We start from the raw sequence: 15,920 nt of genomic DNA on the forward strand, positions 1-15,920 counted from the left end.
GTTTCAAATTCCCCTTCATAATGGTAAAAGGTTTAAGTCAACCTATTATTCTAGGGACTCCCTTTCTAAATATGCTCTATCCAATTAAAATTAATGATACAGGGATAGAAGCTAGTATTGAATGGCACAAGGTTAAATTCACATTTACTGACAAACCTATAATTTATGAAATCAATAACACTAAAAATAAGATTTCTTCTAAAAAAAAATTTCTTTATATTTAGAGTACCCAAACTTTAGAATTGATTATGGGAAAAGTTACAATGGTCGGACTTACAAATGTATTTTAAATTGGTAGTTTTCCCAAACCATATTTACAAATGTATTTTTCTCAACACTCACCCATGTTTATTTTAATAATATATATTATATACATATATATATATATATATATATATATATATATATATATATATATATATATATATATATATATGTAATGGGAAAAGTTTCTATAAGGTTGCAACATATGCAACTCAAAAATCTATCGGAAATGTTGTTTTAATGTTGAAAAACACTCTAATCGATCATCTTGACATCGAGAAGTATGAATATTAAAAAAAAAAGGTTATTGAGTCCCGAAAATAGTGCATCTTGAAACACATTATCTAGATTGTCTATTTTCATGTATTTATAGATCTACTTAATTTTAGCTATTTTTGAAATTTAAAATTTTCTAATTAGGCAAGAAAATAGATTTTAAGATAATACTAAGTATTTTTTACAACAAACCTAAAGTTGCAACTTTATAGAAACCGCATCCTCTATATATATATATATTTTATTTCTTTTATTTTTTTTGTTGACAACGGTACGGATTGATATGGAAAACCGAAGGTATCAATCCAAAGGCAAAAATACCTTTGGTGATGCTGCGAGGGTTTCAAACCCGTTTATGATATTTTCCCTCGCCGCAGCTCTTCCTCCCCTGCTCTTTTGTTGATTTCTTTCCCTTCTCTCTTCCTACCCGCCCACCTTCTCTCTCCACTGCCCACCATAAGGCTTCACCTCTCTCCTTTCCCCGCGCTTTTGAAATCCTGTAATGGAGTCGGGCTTCCATTTCGACGCTTTCAGCTCAGAGGAAGAGGAAGATGAGAGAGAAGAGGAAATTGAAGAAACAGAGGATCAAGAAGAAGAAGTTGACGAAGAGGAGGAGGAGCACCTAAGTCGGCCGAGGAGAGCTCGTCAGTCACCATGGGAGTTCTCTGCTTACTCTGAATCAGCGGCTGAAGAGCATGCCAGGAGGAGCACCACTTCCGTCGAAGATAAGATACTGAGAGCCCGTCAGCAACCCAACTTCTCTTTTCCAGACCCAGAGGAAAACGAGAGTGCTGTTTCTGAGCCAGACAAGAGAGTAAAGTTCTCATCTTTTTGATAGCTTCCTCTGTACGGAACTTCTAATTTGAATCAATTTCAGTTATGGAAGTGTTAGAGATAATGGAATTTAAAGCTCTCCATTTCTTTCGATGGTAACGAAAATCTGTTAGATATTAAGAAGATAAGGATAATTTCACAAACTTCATCTCATTGTCTGCCTCCAGTTCCCCAAGCTTTAACAGTTTAATCATTGATACAGACACCAAAACCTTGGTTTCTATGTTTAGTACAAATTTGTGTTCGTATGTCTTTTTTTAATTGTCTTATAGAATATGAAACTTAGTTGTGGAGGCATTTGCTGTCTTAGGGGACTAACCATGTGAAATTGGACTTTCACTGAGTGATATTGAAGAAGTAATATGCATGAACTCATAGTTCGGGACATTTAGGTCTCCTACAATTTGGATTTGAGAAGTAATCATGAAGGTTGAAGAGTGACTGATGTGCTAGCACAATTGGTTGCATTAGTTGGTTTTGGGCCACTGTTTCTGAACCTAATGGTCTTTGTAGAAGTCATCACGTGTCTTCTTTGTGGGGGGGGCGGGGGGTGTGGCTTTCTGTGTGCCTCTTGGTTGCTTTTCTTGAAGCTCACTGAAAAGAACCTGAAGATTTTAGTTGTCTTTGCTTGCCCATAAATATAGACATTTGGCAGTTTTAATACCCAGTGAAGTATATATATATATATATATATATACATGTAAATGTAATATCATTTCACTACTCCTAAGTCCTAATCATTGATGAGAAATATCTCCCCCAAAATTTTACACAGAAATGATCAGAATACACCAACTTCCTAGCCTTCCATGGTATTCAAACATGTTTCCATACTCCTACTTTGGCATTTCCAAACTCCTCCTTGAGATACACAAATTCCATAGGGGAAGATGTATCTCCCATTGAAGATGTTCACTCCAATGTTTGCCATGTGATGGGTCATTTGGTGGGGTCTTATGCTTCCGAATCGGGTGATTTGGTCAAAAGTACCTTATGTGGGAAATTAGTGGCATCTGCACCACCCTATAGGAGCCATTGGTTCCTTTGGATTTACCCTCTTCTCCTTATCCATGATGGATCAATCCTTACTGTCCTCTCAAGTTCATAAAAAATCTACTCTTTTGCTGTCTATCTTCCTTTCTGATTTTCCAATATGGCCTTACTAAAATAACATTACCCTTTTTGTTTTCAGTTTCGACTCTTCCACCATTCTTTGTTAACTATTCTTTATTCCTGGCATTGTCAACTGAATTTGGTAACCACTTTTCTCTACTGTAAGCAGCATGCGTCCTAGGACACTTGTTCCTCCCATTCTATGTTGCTACATGAACATTAGAGAATCCATAAACCTCAGCAGGGTTGCATCCTCAATTTCAGTTCTTTCTCATCCTTTCCTTTTGGAAGGTCCAAGCTCTAAGCATGGAATCTTCCACTTGGCACAATTTTTAAAAAATGTCTGGGTCTTGTTAGGAACCTATTTTTGTTGACCCTCTTCCCTTGTTTGATTCTCGACCAGATTTTCCTGCAACTTGTTCCTGAGTTATGGAATCCCTCCCCTTGACTGCTTATTTCTCTTCCTCCAAGTTTCATGCAAGGAATTCACTCCCCCTCATCATGTAATCGAGAAGCCACTTTCATGCTTCCTTGATCTATTATCTTCTCATTTGCCCAATATTATCCCTTTGTATTTAACCCGGCTCTTTTCCTTCAACCTTTTACAACCTTTTTCTAAGATAAACCTTGTAATACCTTACTATTGCTTGTTCTGCCACCTCCTTGGGTACAGTGATTCCTTGCATTTGCCCATGATTTATGTACTATCTCCATCTAGACCCCCATTATCAGGAGCCAACATTTGGACCTAGTTGGTCCTACAATGAACCTATCATTCATATGACATAGAGGAAAGATACCGAAAGTAGGAAAAATAACCCAAAGGAACATAAAAGAAAGAAAATCTACTGCCGACTGAATTGAGCTCATCTAGAGAATACGGCAAGAGTCATGAAAATGAGAGTGGTTTCTGAGCAAGTTGTCCAATATTTGGGTGAAATTTTGTGTAGCCCGTTTTGTGGTGCTAGTGTTAATCATTTGTTTCTTGATACTTTGATGACAACAATTGTCTTGATATACCATTATGTTAATGTGCTTGTAGTTGGTTTCCTACTTTATTACTTTTTATTCAGGAAAATTATTATGAAGTGGAAGATGCTGATGCTGGACAAGCCCACAAAGCCCCTAAGTCTTTTTTTTCATCATCGGAAGGCAGTTCTTTTTCAGCAAACTCATTCCTTGAGCTCAATCTTTCTCGTCCACTATTGAGAGCTTGTGAGGCATTGGGGTATCAGAAGCCTACTCCAATTCAGGTAAGGCACCTTCTTCATTTACTTTGTGGTACATGCTCTGCCTCTCTTTATTCTAATTGATAACCAATGTTTTAAAAAACGGTCCACATGGCGCCTAGGCAGCCTGGACCAAAAATCCGCCTGCCTAGACCCAGGCAACCTTACATGTGCGGATGTACCTGAGCAGGCGCCCAGGCGGGCTAGGCGTTTTTTGTTTTTTTTAAATTACGGCGCGCCCGCCTAGGCGCTGGGCACCAGGCAGGCCGCCTAGCGTTTTTTGAAACCTTGTTGATAACCCTTTTCAATGATTTTAATTTTCTATGTAACTTCGGCAACTTAGTGTGATTGTTGTTTGCTCATACCATATAGGTTGGGATCAACATCTTTGGTGGTTTAATGGTGCTATTTATTTGTTTGCTTTTCCTGATAGAGGGAATATTGAACATGAGTTTTGACACATATGACAAGTATTAAACGATTGTGAAGGGACCCATACTGAGATATTCTTGGCTTGCAAAACTACTATTTTACTTCATTGATGATATTGAGATGTCAATAGTTTCCAAAGCACCAAAAACCTTACTAATCTACATATGAACATGACAGACCGTATGGATGTTTCTTCTACAAGGGTCATGAATACCTTTATAATTTTACCTTATTCTGTACTCTACACCTATTATGTACATTAACGTATGAGTAGCATTAGGATATTTATTTTATTATTCCCATGCAAACTCTGTATGGAAGGGAAGGAGTTTATTCAAGGAGAATGAGTTATTCTCTCAGTCCTAGTCATGGTGGGGTAAGACCAAACCTTAACTTTGAGCATCCCATGTGTGATTTGTTAGGGAGATCTCTGTAAAATTTTAGATCCGAGAAAATTCATTGACACATATTTCCATGGTATCAATACTTCTGATTCTTAATGTATATAAATTTAAGGGTTTTACAGATCTTATCTATGTATCTGTTGGTGTGAAAATGCTGTCCATTTTCCTTTGTATTAATTTTCTTGGTGACTATGTTTATGGATTTTAGGGCCTTTATTTTAAGGCTTTTGGCCACACAAACTTGTCTCATTCAGGAAATAAATTTGAAATATGGAAAATCTGGTGGAACACAAGTATTATAATTCAATGCTACATGGCGTGTATTTACTTACCCCAATTCTGTGTAGCCCTTTTCTGGTTCAAATTCTGCTGTACTATTCTTCAAATTTCTCTATCAGATATCATCTTCTACCTGTTAGGTTACCGCCTCATTTGACCAATTGTACTCTGGAGATTCCAAAATCTGTTTTCTGCCCCCTACCTCAAATACTACAACTTTACTGGCTTCCTCATCTCTTTAATGCCCCTTTACTCGCCCGATTGATCTCTTGAACCTCACGAGCCCTTGCTGTTGTTAGTCCTCCATTGCTCCTAACTTTCCTGAAATTCTGGAATTCCATCTTCAGGCCCATTGTCTAAGATTCCCCATCGTCCACCATGACTAGAACTCAATAAGGATTATCAATCTCTGTGATCTTGCTATTGACCAGTCAATGGTACCTTACAGCAACCACTGCAGGGAACTATCTTAATCTTGCAGGGTTCCATAATTGCAACTGATGAATCACTTAAAGTCATGACAGTGTTGCTCCTATGGCCATGGCGTAGGTAATATCTATCCTCAGAGGACTGTCCAGCTTAGCCTCAGAGGTCATTGAGCTAAAGACCTCCCATGTTGTGGTTTCCTGTCACCCTTCACCATTGTTTTTTTCTTCCCGGGGACTGATCCTATGAGGGAATTATCACCTTCTACTGTAGGTCCCATTGCTGGAATCCCACTGATGCTTTCCAGACTGCATCCAGTCTACTGTGACAAACAATATCTTTTCTCAATTTTGTTCTACTGCCTCTCTACATGAATCCTCCACATTTGCACCACCCAAACAAATGATATAATATTCTTTCTCCCCACAAAACTGCCAATTCCGCCATTTTCCTGAACTCCAAGTATCAAAAGTTTTGTTCCTATCAAACTTGAACAACCAATTCATTTTGTTCATTAAGTTACATATAGCTTATATAGTTGGCACCTTATCTTTTGCCAGAATATGTTATATCAGGAAATTTGAGTTTCTATTGTAAACCACATATTCTAGGCCTATTCTGCCTGTTTATTGCTAATTATCATTTTGTTCCTTTTGTTTTCGGTTTTTGGATTGCTGTAGGCAGCATGCATACCATTAGCCTTAACGGGACGTGATATCTGTGGTAGTGCAATCACAGGTTCTGGAAAGGTAAATGCTTTTTTTCCATGAATCATAGGCAAATGATCTTTTATTAGTTATGTGAAGTGTTTACCTTTGCCTGTGTTTATGCATGTGCATGTGATATTTGCAACTTGGTTAGTTCTTGTTGATTTGGTTCACTTATTTCTTGTTCTCTGTTGTTGTAGACTGCTGCCTTCGGATTACCAGTGTTGGAGAGACTCCTTTTCCGTCCTAAGCGTGTGCCAGCCATCAGAGTACTTGTTCTTACTCCGACACGAGAGTTGGCTGTACAGTAAGTTGTATTTTATGCCTTATACATCTATGCATAATCACTTATTAGGAGCTCTTGGTTCCCTTCCTTCTTAAATTTCAGTTGCTGTAACTTGTGATTTAAGTTTTTTGCTTGGTGTTATTCATACCTGTATTCCTGAAGATTATCATTGAAGCTTACATCATTCTTCTGCTTCTGTGAAAACTATATGTTCTGCAACTTGGCTGATACACTTGTGCATGGGCAAGATAGTGTTATGATGAATTGTGACTCTATACAATAAGAATTAGCTAACATACTCTAAAAGGGGAAACTCTTCCTTAGCTTATAATGGTAGCAAAAAATAATGTACAAAGAAGCTGCTAGACCAGACAAACAATCCTGCCTGCATGCCTGTTCTGCCTCAGTGTAAGGGTTGTGGGAACTGCTCCATGGGCATTGGAAAGTTTTGAAGGACTAACGTATAATTTCCACTCAACCAACACCTCTCCCTCCCCCTCCCCCCATCCACCCTAAAAGGACAAAAAAATGATAGTTAATGGAAAGCTGGCTAACGAGTTAGCAGGAGAGCATTGAAGATGAGAGTTTGGTTTCTTCGTAGGGTTTTGAAAAGGGTTGCTGTTAGGTATTATGGATCTCAAATTTGAGAATTGGGAGGAGTAGAGTGGTGCTTAGCCGTATGAAAAAAGTTTAAACCATTTGTTTAGATACCTAGATCCCTGGAATCTACTTGTGAGTCCTTAAAACTCAAAACTTGCTTGAGAGGAAATTGGCGATTGGACTTATTGAGCATTTTAAAGGCATGGGCTAGTTGCTGAGTCCACTAGACTTTCCTGAATCCAACAATTGTTGATGCCGAAGCCATGATTTGGAGTCATTTATCTGAAAATTGTTAAGAGTTCTATCCCTTCCTGGTTATTTTATGATATTTATTGGACTGTGAAGTTAATACTCTAGAACTTTACAGGAGCCATTAGAGGTACATTTGCAATGTGCTTATGTGGGGTTTGACATAAGATTAACTTTATAGATTTGGGAATATCAAACTTTATCAGCTGGATTCCCTCAGGCTAACTTTTAGAATGTATATTTAGAGGAAGCGCTTGTATCTGCCATGCTAGTCTTTATCTGGTACTCTTGAGGAAGATAAAATTTTAGGTTTATTTGGTGAGCTGAGTTTGGACTGTCCATTAAGGGTTTCCTTGTGAGTTTTATGGTTGCTGGAGGTTCTTGATGATAAAGGAGATTGGTACTTGGTTGCTCAACCAGTTTCAAGATTGCATGATTATTAAAGTGAGGATGGCTTGGACACCCATGCTGATTGTGTGTCAATTTGTAATTTCCAAGTCAGCTACTTATGAGGATGATTATGTTGGTCTGCCTTTGTTTTAAACCATGGAACCGGGTACAGAACTGGGCAGGGCCTAGTCTGTCGGTTCAGCAAGTCCTGAGTCGGCATGGGGAGGTCGATTTTTAGGAAATTATATTTTTTGAAGAATATTCAATGGGTTTTGGAGACTCAAGACGTAACATAAGAAATAAGTTGTTTGAATTACTTGTTGATGCTTGAAATGAGGGAGAACTTCTTGATGGTCATCAAGTTTCAGAGATCCCTTAAAAAAAGTTGTGGGAGTATTAGTTGAAGGTTATACGCCACGATTTGTGGTTTATTTATAGCAAACATAGACAGAAGGTGGTGCAGTGGACACTTAAGCATGGGAAGGCCAAAGGGCATTGGGATCTAAAAAATCTCCAGTCCTCTATCAACTATGATGAGGCAGGAGGTGGTCCCTGTAAGAACAGCATGCTAAGTTAAGCCCTGTGACAAAGCGCCCTTTTATCTCCATGATAATTCTCTCTTAGAATGCTAGAGGACTGGGTAAGGCTTGTAGAGGGAGTGTAGTCTAGGCAATGATACACCAAAACAAAGCTCATATTGATTCTGGAGTGCAAACTTTTAATAGTTGACTCACAAAATCTATCCGGGGAAAGCAGAGGTGCAGTTTGCTAGCCTTACTGTCTATTGGTGCTTCTGGTGGCATTGTAATTATCTGGGATGGCAAAAGTTTCATAAAAATTCCAGATGGAGTGTTATTCAATTTGTATCCCTTTTTGAATAATGTTCCTATCCTTTGCAAGGGTCTTAGCAGCAATCTAAGATGTAGAAGTAAAATTTTGGCATAAATTAGATGGGGTGAGAACTCATTGGGATCTACCATGGTGTTTTTTTTTTTGTGGTTGGGGTTTTGTGTTTTTGTGGGGGGTGGGGGGGTGGGGGGGTTTGTGTGGGGGGATTTTAATGGAATTCAGTTTTCTTTGGGGGAGTAGAATAATTGAGTAGCATAATTTTTTTTGGATTTTGTGTGCCAATGTGAGCTCGTTACACATGGGACACATAAGCTTCACCTGGTCCAATAATAGAAGTGATCTAGTGCTCATGAGAGTTGATGGTTCCTTTTATGGGGGATCATGGCAATTCATTATCCAGGAATCAATTAGAGAATGTTGCCAATCCCAGTTAAGTTTGGACTTATGTGGATGGAGCATCCTGGCTCTAAGATCATGATTAAAGCTTGGTGGGAAACATTGGATTGGAGGGATGAGGGAATATTTGTGGTAAATTGCAGCAAATCATAGTCAAATTGAAGAATTGGCAAAATGAAACTTTTGGAGATATTTTGTAAAGAAAGCACAAGATCTTAGAGGAAATCTCGGAACTTGATGGAAAGGAGGAAACATATATGCACTCATTAGAAGAAAGTCTTACCTGGGCTTCACTCGAGATACAATGCAGTGACACCTTGTATTTGGAAGAGCTAAGATGGAGACAAAAATCAAGAGTTAAGTGGACAAGAATATAGCATACTTTCACTTGATTGTAAATGCTCAGAGAAAGGAATAACCAGATAAACGATATTGTGGTTGAGAGTAGGAGGAACGGAGAACCAGAGGTGAGGAATGCTAAAAGTGAGTTTTATCAGAAATTATACGAAGCTCATGGAACTTGGAAGCCCCTGCTTTATAGTGTGGAATTTGATAGGATCACATCAGAGATGGCAGAGGATTCTTGGAAGCCTTTCGAGTAGAATGAAATTTAGGAGGCTCGTTTTTGCTCTAGGTCTAGGACTGGACAAAGCTCTTAGATGGATGACTTTACAATAGCCTCATTCAAGAGAATTAGGACTTGTTCAAGTATCATATCAGTGAGATGTTTGCTTTGTTCTACCATAAGTATGCCTTAAATGCTACCTTCATTACTCTTATTCCAGAGGTGGAAGGTGCTGAAGTTGCCAAGGAGTTTAGACCAATTAGTTTCGTCATTGTTTGATGGCCAACAAATGCAGAGATTCAAGGAGCAGGGAATTTAAACCAGTTATTGCTCTAAAGTTTGAAAAGCTTATAACTGCATTGAGAAGATATTACATTAGTGACGACCTTGATGGGATTGATTAGTCGGTGGATTTATGCTTCCATATCCTAAACATCTTATGTGGTACTGATAAATTGATCCCAGTTTCTTTAGAGGCGCACTTCGACAAGGGGAACCCCTATTCCTATTTTATTTTTCACAAAAATGGGAGAAGTTCGCTTATGTTAAGCTGGTGACATTTACAGTTTTATGTGATGCCTCAGCGGAGCAAAACCAAAAACTAAACCGTATCCCGTATATCTTTGAAATTGCTATACGCCTGAGAATCAACTTGGGTAAAAGTGTTATGTCGAGAGTCCATGTGTCACCGGATCTTCTAGGACTTCTTGCAAATCTGTGGGGTGTAAAGTGGAAAACTCTGCAAATTGGTACTTCCGATTTCCTCTAGGTGTTGGAAAAACCAATCAGAGAATATGGGGTCCTGTTGTGGTAATGGTTGAAAGGAGGTTGGCACCATAGAAGGGGCTATTTCCTTCGATGGTTGGGAGGATTACTTAAGGCTACTTTGAGTTCCATTCCACTAATTATGTGTCACTTTTGCGGGCTTCATGCTCAGCTGTTGACATAATTGAGCATATGAAAAGGTGCTTTTTATGGCCTGGCAACAATGAAACAAGGAAGTTCCACCTGCTTAAGTCAGATGATGTGTGTAAGCAGTAAGCCTATGCCTAGAAACAAAGTACTTAGCCACATGGCATGCTACTCACTTTGTAAAAGAGTTATTATAGGTGAATATGGGAGTGAAAGAGAGTAACGGGAAATGATGGTTCCAAGCAATACTCTAAGGGTTTCTAGAATGTGGAATGATGTCTTACAGGTCACCAATTCAACTGGGCAGGCATCAGAAATAAAGTACAGGTATAGGGAATTATGCTTTCTTTTGGGATGACTTAAGGTGTGGGGATATACCATTTTGGGAGAGGCTTTCAAGACTTCATGGGGTGGCTACTAACCAAGAGGCGTTGGCCTATGATTTCGATGAGAGAAGAGGGGATTAACTAGTATTTGCCTTGTGTTTTGAAGGGATCTGGCTGATCATGAGACCAAACTATGGTATCCTTGAACTCATGGACAACTTTGTATATCCCAAAGAACAGGGCAGATTGGCTCGCTTGGGGATATGAGAAGGGGTTGTTCTCTGCAAAATCATTCTTAGGATACTCTTCAATTCGGACAAAGCTCCATCCAAAGCATAGTTAGAAAGTCTCCGTTTAAAACACGATTTTTTTAAAAATCTATGATTTTTTGAAATCCGTTAAGAACTTCGAATGTTTCAAAAGATCTTAAAAAATTCACGTTTTTTTAATGGAACTGATATAAATATGTATTTTATCTTTTTTCAAAAAAACTTCTTCCTTATAACTTTATTTCTTTATTAACTTGATATTGTTGAATTTTGGTTTAAATATAAGTACATTAACAGTGCGAGTAGATTAAGAATCTCAATTTAACAAAAAATTCAATAAAAAATTTCACCAATGAGTTCCCTTAAAAAACGTTTACGAAAAAATACAACCAAAATATTCCCCAAATAAAGAAGAAAATAAAACAATCGTATATCTCAGAATAATAAGTAGAATTAGAAGAAGAGTAACCCAATCAAATTTTTTTTGTTCTTCTTTAAACTCATAGCATCCTTATAAAGAGCAATAGAGAGATTCAATGATACTAAAGATTTAGGTAGCTAGGACTTTAGTGCGAGATTCAAATTTTCTCAAGTATTTTCTAGCTTTTTTTATGCATAAAGAAGTTTGATTAATTTCATATTTTATTTTGTGTTTTTTATTTCATTAGTGTATACAACATAGCATTTTGGGTGGACCACTATTTTACATATTTGGGTCTTTGTGTTTTCTTTTAATTAACTGCAACCTATATTGAATTTTTTTTTGTTTTTTTTCTTTGAAAATTAATCCTATACCTTGGTTCACAATTCTTATTATTTGCTAAGTAGTAATTTTGTTTAGTATTGTTGTTGTTGTTTCATTTTATGCTCCCAATAAATCTACGATATGTTTTGTGCTGTGACAACAAAGTAAGCATTGTTGCTGGATTTATTGAAAGCTTCAACAAAAAATTATCGAGGATTACTCTAATGTCACTAGAAAGGCTATACAATTATTGTTTAATGGCTTTATTGTATCTATACAATGGCTGGAAATCATAATCCTATATTGTATCATCTTTACATATCTGATTTTTTCACTATATTTCTTTGAACCAAATCCAAAATATTCACGATTCTCCAACTTACCTCAGGTTTTAGAGATCCATATTTTTGACCCGATTTTTTTTCCTCCGACATTTTGAAATAAAACAGATTTATTACCGCTGTTTTGGTCTGCCAATATTTTATTATTCCCCGACTTGCTAACTTTGATCACGTGGAATGTCCTGCCACCCCTGAGGTATGTTGCTTTGGCTGGCTGGCTGTTCTTAACAAGGTATTGATAGGGAACCATTACAACATAGAGGAGTACAATTACTAAACAAATGTACTATATACCTGGGGACTGGGGAGAATGTTAAGCATTTATTAATGTACTATATGAATTAAGTTCCTACACTAATCTAGGAAGAACCTAATTCATATGGTACACTAATCCTGGTTACTGCTTGGGTGTTTACTAAGGGTATGCATTCACAATAGCCAGTTAGGGAGCAGAGGAATGGTGGTTGATAACTGAGTGACGCAAAGTGGCTTACATGTGCTATGGACTCCCCCATTAGAAGGACCTCTGAAGCTGAACCTGATAGTAGCTCATTGGAGACTTGGGGCCCTCTGGTGTTGGGGATCTATTAGAGACAATTTGAGGACTACTTGCATTATCCATGCGGGTCTTTTTTGTATTGGTAATGCTAAAAAGGCTCATGCAATTGCCCTTCTCAAAGGAATTAAGATCTTCTTCCAAACCTTTTCAATTTTCAAGGGAGATTCTATGAATATGATTTGATTGGCTGGTGAGGAAAGGCTGGTCATGTGGGGAGGTGCCAACACTCTGGAGATCCATGATATTTGAGAGGGAAATATGGTTACGTTTCATTAGTGTTTCAAATCTCACCTAATCCGCCTACTGAGTTTGGAGGGCCCCCAGCTTGTTGGGGGCTTGTATTGTAGCACTACTCGCTTATGTTGCTATATTAACTCAGTTGAGTTAACATCAGAGTCGAACTAGTTTAGGGGCCTCATGCGAGTCCTCAAAAACTTGCTAGTCCAACACTTTTCTTTTCTTTTTTCTATAAGAAGGAAAAGGAGAGGGTGGGGAGGGGATGATTAGAGCCCTTTTTCTTGCTTGTTCTTTGTTGTTCTTTCTCCAATCTCTCACAAAATTTGTCCCTATATTTTCTTATTGTCAATCAATTCCAAAGATCAAATTCAACAAAATAACATTCAAATTTCAGATTCGTGAGATTTTTGTTTTTAAAAGGTTTGGCAGAAGTTCTTTTCTTGCTTGTTTTTTGCAATCCGAGCTTCATTTACCTTGGAAATTTGTCGCTTGGCCTATTTTTGTTGTCTCTATAGAATCCCATGCTTAGAGTCAACCCCCCAAAAAATAAAAAAAAAAGAAAAGAAAAGAAACCTCAAAATCTCTAATTTATGAGATTTGCAATATCTAGGTATGGCTTGGCCAAAAATTTCAAGATCTTTCTATCTACTAGATCTGAAGCCAAATAAAAAAAAAATCTAGTTTAGGGTTTTTTCATAGTTCTTTTCATATTCTTTTTTTTCCCCCCTATTCCCTAATTGTTAGGAATTTTTAGGCTTTCTTCATGAGCTTAGGAAGGACCTGGCTTGAGCTGACTCACCTGAGTCCTAGAGTGATTCCTCATAGATTTCCTTGTAGATTCATCATTGTGGAGTGAATGCAAATGACTTTGTAGACTCAATTGCATATCCTGTAAATGCAAGGGAGGACATGTAATTGTCCCCCTGCCCTCGTCTCCTTGGCTTAATTGCTCCCACTGTCCTTCCAATTTCTTCGCCCCCTACCATGTGTCCTTAGTTTGTATGCTCATTTGAGTAACTTGATATTTCTATATCAAGATACTGCCATTCATAAAAAGATTTGTTTTTCCAAAGTCTTGGACAAAGTTTGGCAGACTAAGTGCAAGTTGGATGGACTCCGGTCAGACTCGTATCAAAATAAGCTTTAACTAGCTAGCCACTGGTACCGAATGCCTTGGGTGAGACCTAGTTGGACTCATAGAGTTTATATATATTGTTATTTCCCACTTTTTAGGTGACCAATATGTTTGTAGTGTGTGCTGTTCCAATGGCCATGGGTTTGTGAGCATGGACAAGATGGCATGTCTGGTAGCACTTTGGTAGGTAGGAGGTATCGTGAATGCTAATCTATGTTTTGCTAAAGCTTTGGGTGTTGGGACCCCCTGGAATCCTCTCCCACCCTTCCCCCCAATTTGTGCCGTGGTGATTGTTATGGGATGGCACTCTATATTCATCATTAAGGGTTATTTCCTTTTCTTTTCGATTATCTTGTGAGCTGAAGCAAAAATATGTAGCCAGAATTAAAAACTAGTGAAAATATCATCAAAACCCCTTACAAAGTTATTAGAAGGGAGGTTTTACTTGTTTTTCATTTTACTAATTTACTTTCATGAGCGCCTCATTAATATGATAGACCTTGAATGAGCAGGCATGTTGGTTGGGCCATCTTAGGTAGGTCAAATTATTGAAATACCCCTGCTTGTTTAGGGTTTGTCAAAGGGCAATTTGTACATTTATAAAGATATTTTTTAAAGAGTTGAAATGAAAATTACAAAACATTCTAGTGTTAATTGGTTTGTTTTGACCGCTCTAATGATTTTGTATGGGATTTTGATGCCTTAAATGATGATGATTATGATGATCATCGTTATCATTCGAGTCTCATCACAATTATTTGGAGTCGGCTACATGAATCCTGTTTTGCCATTCTGTTCTATCAAGAGACATACCCTTAGTCAGACCATAAATCACAATATCTCGTCATTGCTTCCATCCGTGTCCTTTTGGGCCTTTCCTTTGCCCTTTTAGAACCTTCCACTTGAACCAAATCGCTCCTCTTAACTGGTGTTGTATTAGGTCTACGCTGCACATGGACAACCCACCTAAGTCTACTTTCCCTCATCTCCCTTTGGAGCCACCCCTAAGTTCCCTCATATGTATCCATTCCGAATTTGTCCTTTCTTGTCTTGCCACATATGCATCTCAACATCCTCAGTTCAGCTACACATCATATGGATATCTTGTTTATTGATCGCCCAACATTCCGTCCTATAAAACATGACTGGTCTTACAACCGTCTTATAAAACTTCCCCATCAGTTTCATTGGTAATGTGGCGATCACATAAAACTCTGGATGCACATCTTCATTTTGCCCACCAAGTTTTGATTCTATGCGTGACATCTTTCTAAATCTCTCAGTTCTCCTTGATTATCGACCTCAGATATAAAACAAATCTCTTTTAGGTATTTGTTAGCCATCAGTCTTTACTACTACATCGTTTCTACTGTTATTATGGCTAAACTTGCATTCCATATAGTTTGTCTTAAACAGGCTAATTTTAAAGCCTTCAGATTCTAGAGCATCCCTCCAAAGTTCTAACTTTGCATTGATGCTGCTTCTAGTCTCATCAATCAAAACTATGTCCTCTGCGAACAACATACTATGGTGCCTCATCATGTAGATGCATGGTTAACTCGTCCATAACCTTGCTGATTTCATTTGATGCATTAAATAATATTTTCCCTAACTCTATTTGTTCATAGTTAATAAGAGTCATGTGATAATGTTAAAAATAAATAAATAATGTTTCCCCTAAATAGTATTCTCATTGCTATACATTCTGATTTGATATAAAGAGATATCATTTTGTAGATGTCATGTCAAACATAATCTCATTGGATTCCTCAGTGTCCATTTAATCGGCATTAATCTTTTTTTTGGTGATTGGCTTGGGGTATCATGCTTTTGATTAATTTTAATTCGTGTTAATTTCTTTTTGTCTGGTGGCATTGACTCAAAAACACTTAATTGTTGAAACTAAAAGTACTTGTATGCTTTGGCTTATTTATAGGGTTCATAGTATGATTGAGAAACTTGCACAATTCACAGATATCCGGTGTTCTTTGGTTCTTGGTGGCCTTTCAATGAAGGTATGCTTATTATATGCTTCCATCAGTTACTGTGTTAAATGGTAATCGTTATACCAGATATGGCATTCTCTATGTGTTAACA

General features: G+C 37.7%; 1 protein-coding gene across 6 annotated transcripts in view; it reads left to right on the top strand.

Moving 5' to 3' along the window:
* The first annotated feature begins 798 nt into the window (after positions 1–798).
* The window catches only part of LOC18425689 (DEA(D/H)-box RNA helicase family protein), a 41,890-nt gene continuing 26,768 nt past the window's right edge, over positions 799–15,920 (top strand). For 2 of the 6 annotated variants that reach the window (XM_088847853.1, XM_088847855.1), the window contains exons 1-4: positions 3,573–3,740; positions 5,938–6,006; positions 6,165–6,271; positions 15,760–15,838. Coding sequence is in view for 3 of the 6 variants with exons in the window: in XM_006830238.4 (XP_006830301.2) it covers positions 1,043–1,354; positions 3,561–3,740; positions 5,938–6,006; positions 6,165–6,271; positions 15,760–15,838 (747 nt within the window). In the remaining 3 variants the exon portion in view is untranslated. Of the gene's footprint in view, positions 1,355–3,560; positions 3,741–5,937; positions 6,007–6,164; positions 6,272–15,759; positions 15,839–15,920 lie in introns of those variants that run through there. The other 4 variants (XM_088847852.1, XM_088847856.1, XM_006830238.4 and 1 more) reach the window with 3 other exon arrangements.

Source organism: Amborella trichopoda, chromosome 9 (genome assembly GCF_054954075.1).
Source record: "Amborella trichopoda isolate Santa Cruz 75 chromosome 9, AtrichopodaSantaCruz75HAP2 v2.0, whole genome shotgun sequence".
Taxonomy (NCBI): domain Eukaryota; kingdom Viridiplantae; phylum Streptophyta; class Magnoliopsida; order Amborellales; family Amborellaceae; genus Amborella; species Amborella trichopoda.